General features: G+C 45.2%; 1 protein-coding gene across 1 annotated transcript in view; it reads left to right on the top strand.

Moving 5' to 3' along the window:
• The first annotated feature begins 3,022 nt into the window (after window positions 1-3,022).
• Window positions 3,023-8,818, top strand: part of CACNG4 (calcium voltage-gated channel auxiliary subunit gamma 4) — a 53,091-nt gene continuing 47,295 nt past the window's right edge. The window contains exon 1 of the mRNA XM_039501859.1: window positions 3,023-3,251. Within this exon, the coding sequence (XP_039357793.1) occupies window positions 3,023-3,251 (229 nt within the window). The remainder of the gene's footprint in view (window positions 3,252-8,818) is intronic.

Below are 8,818 nucleotides of genomic sequence, written 5' to 3'. Positions count from 1 at the left end.
TGTGATCATGTAATTAAAGACTGTACCGTAATGCATATGAACAGGCAACCTTAATTCTGGCATTTCCTAACTTTTGATTGCTTGATTTTGCAAGCTAAATCATGTTCTCTTCACGTCATTTTTGCATGTAATATAAATATTGTTTTGTCTTTTTCTTCTATCTACTGCCTCTTTAAATCTCTAAAGACTCAGCTGTGGGCAGAGGAAGGCAGACATTCTGTATTCATTTCAGCGCAAACTTTGCTCCCACATTTTGATTCAAATTCACACTGACTTCAATGTGGATGTCACAAAAGGTAGAATATAGGAGCCTGAATAACCCCCAGGATTAAGAGATCCTAAGCACTTCCCTGACAAACATCATCAAAATGGCTCTGAAAGAACTCTCTACAATCTACTTAATCAAAGATGTTTTTTAAATTTGTCTTTAAAAAACACATTGTCCTTTGAAATACAGTTCAACGTTGGAACCTTGATCAATGCAATCACAAAGGATGGGGATTCACAAAGCTACTTAGCTGCCTAACACCCAGTAAATCAATACAGTTGTGAATCTCACCCAGAAATACCTGCAAGCATCTAAAATGAACTGCACTGGATCAGACCTATATTTCAGGAGGTTTGTAGCTCTCGTCCTCCCACACCCTAATTCAAACGCACAAAACTAGTGCTGCCACATTCACTCAAGGCAAATACATATCAACCGATCAACATTGCTTTCCAGTCATCTGACTCGTCATTCAGAGAAAGGAGGGGCAGGACTGATGTGCTTACTAGGATCAGACACGAGAAAGGGAAACAGTGGTAGCATGGTGAAAATGGGTTTAGACATTTCTCCCATCAGCATTCTCCCGGAGAAAACCTTTTCACATCCTGATCCACTCCCATTCCCCAAAAGAAAATAGAAGCCAGAATATGCACCTGTAATGTTGTTTTGTGCTTGAGCATAGAATAAGGGCTTGTCCACATGGAGAAATTTACCAGCATAATTATATTGCTATAATTATATCTCTACAACTTCCCCGTGGACACTGTTACTCCAACATAAGGGTGTCCAGATGGGGCGTTATAGCGGTATAATTATACTGGCATCATTATGCTGATAAATTCCCCCCATGTAGGCAAGCTGCAAGAATCCCTTTCCAAAAGATTCTGAAATCTCTCCTGCCCACGGTTCTAAACTGAAGCAGTTAATATGAAAGAGTCTTTGTTAAATCAATAGGCTTTCTGTTTTAAAAATGCGTTCCTTTCATCTTTGAAATCCTCTGCAACTGAAATGAACTCCACCCCAAATCAATTTCCCTAAAGCACATCTTTCCCTGAAGAAGAGCTCTGTGTAAAGGCTGTCTTTTTCACCAACAGAAGTTGGGCTGATAAAAGATATTACCTCACCCATCTTGTCTCTATCGTTCCTTCTTGGCAGAAAGCATGTCATTAGGGGGGTTTTTTTAGATAAGATTTCCATCTAGTTTAATATTATAGTTATAATTTATTAATATTACAGGTAAGACCCACTATATGTTAGCTACAGAACAAACATAAAAGAACACATGGTCCTTGTGGCAAAGAATTTACAATCCTCACACAGACACGTGGCCTCTCGCTGTAACCCGAGCCTACATTTTGACTGTTGCGAAGTGATGCTCGATCTGAGTTTTTGTGGAGCTGTTGCATTGGGTCGGAATTTTTAAGGCTCGGTAGGAGCGGCAAAACTTGTTATCTACTGAGGCAGTGAAAACGTGGCACTTCTGTGCTGGGATGCCTTGGGGGTCCAGATATTTTTGGTACAGTGGGAGCAGCCAAACCTATTCTCTGGTTAGGCATTGGAATTTGAGGGGTTGGGACCAAAACCTAGCTGGATCCAGCAGGATTGAGGTGCCCGATCCAGATATTTGCAGGGTTGCTACACCGAGATCTGGGCATTTCCACCCCTACAGCTCCCATCCTCCCTTCTCCGGGATGTGGATACCAGCTGTGGGTGCCCCCTTTTTAACACTCTTCTGCTCCAAGAAAGTGTTATCTTTTTTCTCCCTGGATGGATTCTTGTCCCTGGGTGGAGGTACCTCTTCCGCTCTTCTCCCCCTGGCAGGAGAATGGATTTTCTTCTCTCCATCTTCTCCCTCCTTGGGGGCATGGCAGTAGGGAGACAGAGAGTCCTGATCTATGGTGCTTTTCCCCACCCACCTTCTCTCCCCGAGAAACAGGATCCCAGGGGACTGTCTCCCCTAGTCACTATCTTCCCAGGGATTCCCTGCACATCTCTCCCCACTTCCTCCGCTCCGGGGATAGGCTCCTTCCCTCTCCCTGGCTCAGGGAGTGGATCCCTGGGCATGCACTTCCCTTCCTCCACCCCTGCCCACCAGGAGATGATGTCGGGGGGCGAGGGGGAGTGTCGCGCTCTCGTTCTCTTTCCACATACACAGCCCATGAGTAGCAGGCTTGGGGGGAGGACTGAGGACCTCCACCAAGTTAGGCAGGGACGGGGGAGGGCGAATGCTCCAGGCAGGGGGCACCCAGCTTCCACAACGCCTCTCCCGCAGCACCGAGGGGGCCTGATCAGACCCCAGGAGCTGGACTGGGGCTTCCTCCCTGGTGCCTGGCCAAGCTCGGTCTGCGCCCCCCCGCCCCAGCCTGAGAATTACCTAGTGGTCCAGCGAGGAGAGGCGGAGCCTCCGCCGCCGCCGAAGCCCCCTCCGCTTGCTCCGCTAGCTGCTGCTCGGAGTTTGGGCAGGGGGAGGCCTGGCTGGTGCATGCTGGAGGGGGGACCCTGGGCACGCAGCGGCTCAAGACGGGCTGGGAAGGCGGGGGATCTAGCTTCTCCCGCCGGGCTCCGGGGAGGAGGCCAGCCCCTCCCCAGGGAGACGGGGCATTGTCCCCCCATGCCCCGGCTGCCTCTCCCCGCGCCGGGTGCATGGCAGGCGGGGGAAGCCGCAGCGGGCGGGCGGTGCTGGTGCGGGGAAGGCAGCGCCTCGCCTCGGTCCATTGCTGCCCCCTGAGCCGGCGCGGGGGGCTATGAAGCACCATGGTGTGGTGTGACCGGGGGGTCCAGATGCTGCTGACCACGGTGGGAGCCTTCGCCGCCTTCAGCCTCATGGCCATCGCCATCGGCACCGACTACTGGCTCTACTCCAGCGCCCACATCTGCAACGGGACCAACCTCAGCATGGAGGAGCCGCAGAGCCCGAGCCAGCCCCGCCGGGCCAAGGGGGACCGCACGCACTCGGGGCTCTGGCGGATCTGCTGCCTGGAAGGTAGGGCCCGGGCTGGGGCTGGGGCTGGGGCTGGGGCGGGGAAGGGAGCAAAGAGGCAGGAAAGTTTCTTCCCGGCCCAGGCTGGGTCCCTCGCTGGGCTCTGCCCCGGACAGCCAGACCCTAGACCGGACTCTCCGCCTCGGTCCAGGAGGAGGAGGAGGAGGTGGTTGCCTTGGCAACCGGTCTCCCGGCGATTGCTATGGGAACCGGACCTCGGCTGGGGATGGGGATGCCTTGCCCAGGGCGGCTGCCCTGCCCGAGCCCCGCTCTCTGCCCGCGCTCCTGGGCAAACGCACTGGCGGGTGCCGCGGGGAGAAAGGCGCCAGGCTGGCGCGGTGGGACCTGCGCTTTCATCTGGGGAGAGGGGGGGGTCCTAGTTTCTCTCCGGACAGACCCTGCGGACCATTACTGCAGCCCCTGCAGTGTGTGCTCAGCAAACGCCCAGAGACCGGGTCCCCGCCCTGCGGGGCTGCACCGTCTAAACAATGGGATCCGAATCAGACTTACAAGACACCCCCCCACCCCGCGCGCGCCCCAGTTACAAGCTAAACCCCACAAAGGGGTCAGGACGTCTCGTCCCCGCTCCGGCCAAAGTGGCTTCTCCGCCAACTCGGCTCGTTGTTTTAGTAACTGGGCGCGGAGCTGTTGGGGGGGGGGGGTTAGCGCCACAGACTGGGAAAGCCCCCCCGAAAGGAAGCAGCCCCTGGCAGCCAAGCGCCCTGAGCACCTGGCAGTGGGGGAGGAAGCCGGCCGAGGGGGATCCAGGAGCTCAGGTGCTGGCTGCTGTGGCGCTGAAATCTCGACTCTGCCCGGTGCCTAGGCAGGTTGTGGGGAAGGGAAACTTTACCAACAATCGGACAGGACCAGCGATTATTCAGAGACGGGCAGTTATTACAGTGTAGATTTTGTTTTCTTAGTTGTGGCATCCTAGAAGCGCTTTTAACCTGTTGTGATCTTCTCCGCTCCGCTCCTGATGTAAAAGGTTCCGTGGGAAGCTGGTTTTTCTCTGACGGGGCCGCTTTGCTACCTGATGAATAGTTACTTAGGCAATATGTTGCATATCCATCATAGTCTCAGAAGAAAAATGCTTTTCAGTCAAAACATGGAAGAATCACAGCCATTTGAAACCTGCCCTGCTTTTATTGGAAATACAGATGCTTTGTTTTCCAATTCCTTAAAGGAGCCCAACACGTGACCTGATTTTTTTAAATTACATCTAGAAAATATGGGTCTGAGCCTGAGCTATGCTGAGATTATTTTAGGTAGGGCTGAGCATCCTTAACGCCCCTTGAAAATCATTGGGCCAAATTTTGAGGTCCTGGCCAAGTTTGGTCTTCTGACCTCCAGGCTCTATGTTCATTGGAAAAGTAGGTTCCTCAGTATCCATCAAGAGTTGCTCAGCACAGTTTGCAGGATTGGGGCCGTCATCTGGGGTGAAATCCTGCCTTCGCTGGACTCAATGGGATTTTTGCCATTGATTTAAGTGGAGCCAAGATTTCACCTTGGTCTTTAAAGAATCTCATAATTAGATGCCTAATCCTGCTTCCCTTGAAACCATTGGGAGTTTTTTTACCTTGACTTCAATTGGACCTAGATCAGCTTCTTTGTACAAAACTAAAGCATCTAGTAACGTGTTGAGAGCTGGGCAAATATTGCAGATAAACGTCCACTAATATTTGTCTACATTGTTCACACTGTGGTCCCTTTTGCTTTGAAGATGTGAGCAATCAAATTTTACTTGCACAGGTATTTGCACCTGCAAAGTCACGTATAGAAGAAATTAGGTTGTTGGAGTTTGAACATTCAGGGAAGCAAACAGATACCATGTGACTTATCTAACCAATCTCAGTGAAGCAACGCTGATTGACATGCAAATATTCATGAACATACCACAAAGTAAAAAAATCTGAGTTATTTGTCAAATTCAAAGAATGAATAAATCTGAGAAAATTGATATCTGTTCATGGATAGAAAGAGAGGCTGCATTCATCAAATAAATAATTTATTGCAAATTATTCACTCTTCTGGAACATTCTCTTTGAAAATATATTGTACAGGTACATGAAAATATCAAAGTTTAAAATCACATCATGACACCTTGGTTTCAGTAGTGTAGGTTTTTGATGTTTTAAAAAATAATAAAGGAATGTTTAAAAAGATATCCAAGTATAAACATGAGTGACAATCTAAGCTAATCAGTTTGCATGCATGGTTCTTTTATTAAAGTCATAATATAATACTTAAAATTCTGATGAGGCCGACAGCGGGAAAACATTTTCAGGTTATGAATGTTTATGTTTAATTTAAGTAGTCTGGTTTGAAGACCCATTTTTAGAACTTTGGTTTTATGGGGGGGGTTGTTTGTTTAATAATCACTATAAAAAGCCACTTCATTTATTTTTCTGGGTTTAACACCACCTGACTCTTATCTCAGTGACAGATCTAAGACGTAAACATTCATAAGCTGAAAATTTGTTAAACAACCTCTTAAATGGATACTGGCATGAATAAAGTGTTAGATGTGAATGTATTTCAGGTCAGTTGAAATTGCCCATTAAAATATTTTTAACCTTTATCTGTGAAAATGTACACTCTTGATTTCAAACTGTTACATATCAAGACTCAGAAAATTCCAAATTTTCAAAGAGAAAATGTTGAGACACATAGGAAAAGATAGTGCCTTCTCTGAGCTGTAGGCGGTCTTTAGTGTATTCCTCTTTTCCACATTGTTTAACAAATCCGCAACCAGTAGATAAATACAATTTAGGGCTCTGGCAAATTCTCTTTTTTGGTTGAGATTCTGTTTGGGCTGAAATCATGTTGGCCAAATCAGTTCTATGGATTGCAGACACACTAAAATAACACTTATGCAAAATTAGTTTAGTTTCTGGTCAATTAATATACACTTTTGGTCTTTTTATCATGATTCTTTCAGGGGTGGAAGTTGGAGGTTCACTAGGTCTTAGATGGGTTTAGGGGTTCTCACAACAATCTTTTTGGTGGTCTCTGCAGCTCTGACAATTTAATACGTATATCAAATTTATCCATTCTTAAATAACAAACTGTTAAAAAAATTCCCCAGTGGTAATGTTCATATACTTATAGTAGAAATTGCAGCTTCATGCCTCTTTTACTGATCTTCGGGTAATGGTCTAGAACCTGCATAATCTGTAGAAGACAGAGTGGCAGACCCGTAACAGTAGCTTATAACTGTGATCTCTTTTTTAATTATCTGATTTGGTTACAGTCTAGGGGGACAGATCTTTAAGTGGTGTAACTTATCATAGCTCCATAATGGAACTGTGATGGTTTATGCCAATTGAGCATCTGCCCTGAGAGGTCAATCCTGCAAACACTACCAGGTGTAAAGCTTCCTACTACGAATAGCCCCACTGAAACCAAGATAAGCCAAGTTAGAGAACCATACAGCTCCACATAATTTTTCTGTAGCTTCTACTAATATGGTATATGTCTAGTACCACCTGGTAGGATGTGTGTATTGAAACCTAACCTAGAAAAATTGTGGTATGTTTTAAAACCACCACCATATCCTTCCCTGAAATAGTCATACTGTAGTCAATAGAACTATTCACAGTAGATGGCACTATTCCCAGTGTTACAGGACTGGGCCCTATGACATTAAGATAGGAAAATGGGAAATTTATTTGTTGTTTGAAATTATTCAAAGAGTATTTTATTAAACATTTGAGTGTATGGATTACCCCTGAACTATTTGCTGTGACTGTTGCTTTGAATATTCACTGTTTTGTAATTTGCCGTTTGTGTTGTGTGATTGGTCACTTAATTCACATGGGTATTGTTTGTGCTCCTTGACTGGATGACTGACACATTTATAAACAGGAGAAAAGCACGAGCGAATCATTTATGGCTCAAGCGTTTGCACAAATGCCTATTTGCACAATTATATGCAACACGTCTGGCATGGATGAATGCACATTCACTTGGGTATTTGTGACATGTTCTGCTTCTGTGGACATTCTTGCAAACAAAAGACAATGTGCTTGTACAATGTTTGAGGCAAGCACATAAAAGGAAGTTACTATCCAAGGTGAATACTATAAGAGCAAGTTTATGGTTCTTACTCAAACAAGTAAATCATGAACACGTTTCCATCTCAAAATGCTCTGTTCATATGAGCCTATACTCATGCTGTGCAAATAGATAGCTCTATGTGGAAAACACAAAGATGAGTGAATGTATCATGCAGTACTTATGGGTGTGCAATAAACTATTTCTTGGGCACGGTACATATTCTGCAGGTACAGCTGAGGCTTGAACATTTAGCACCAAATGTTTTAAAACAAAACAAAACACACTTGAGCAGGGCTCTAAGAATCAGCCCAGATCTTCATTCTCTTCCAGTCCATGCATTCTTCTGATTTCCCCCTTTTTTTTGCTTATGATTAAAACATATCACTTTCCCTTCATGATGTTAAAGAATTTGTGCTGCATGGATCAGTTTTAAACATGGTTCTTATGGATCCAGTATTATCCTTGTAGCACTTGTGCAGTAGGTATTTTCCAGATGCTGGGTGAATTATTTTTGACAGACTTTTTAATCTAATTTTTCTATTTATGGCATTTTGCTTGCTAAATAGAGTTTCTGAGCTTGAAGTGGCTTGTTTGGAAACAGAGTTTAAATCTCTTCTAATTTCTGACCTCAGATCATCACACTGTGGGTCTTTAAAAACTGTGTTAGAGGAGCTGCTAGCAGAACCTATACTAAAGGATCGATCTGTTCTTTAAAAAAACGAGGGTATCTACATGCGCTTCCTTCATCATTTTCAATGGCAGATCTCAAAATACAGCATGGATTTAGCACAACATCCGTTTTTCCTATATTGCTGTATGAAACATGTAGATTGGGAGTCAATTTATTGCATATGTGACTTATTCGTTGATGGATTAATTTACCTTCTTCAGTCAGGTACATAGCCAATAAGGAGTATCAGGTTACACGGGATTTCTTTACATAGCTTTCGGGAAGTCAGAGATCCCTGCAAAACCAAGAACCCAAGGACGTTCTGTGCATTAGTGACACTCCCCGAAGGCCATAAATGAATGGAAGCATATCTGTAATCCAGATGTTAACGTTTTTTTCATCTGTGGAAGATGTAATGTGGATAATATTCATTTTACTTAATAGTTTCAGAATATCATATGTGGGACGAGTCAAGGACACAACAAATTATACATAGTAGGTTGACTACAGATTGTGCTGGTGTGGTATATATAATGCATACGGTACACAGTCATAGAGGTGTGTGTGTGATATAGCTATATGCAGGGTATTTTGTGATGGGAACAGTCTCTAACAGGAACTGAGAATGCAGGCAAATATGGAACTATATTTTTCTGGTCCTACATATGGCTCAGTGACATGGGTTACACAATTGCAAAAGACTGTTTATTTCTTATGTGATGCTGATCACACTTACTGTACTAATTTATGTTATATATGGTAAGGCAGTGGCTAGGAAAGCCACTCCGGATGGGTCAGTCAGAAAGGACACATGACTGGCATAAGAAAGCTTAACTAGACGGAC

Source organism: Mauremys reevesii, linkage group 15 (assembly GCF_016161935.1).
Source record: "Mauremys reevesii isolate NIE-2019 linkage group 15, ASM1616193v1, whole genome shotgun sequence".
Taxonomy (NCBI): Eukaryota; Metazoa; Chordata; order Testudines; family Geoemydidae; genus Mauremys; species Mauremys reevesii.
Note: the sequence above shows the minus strand (reverse complement) of the source record. Positions and strands in the feature narration are given on the sequence as shown.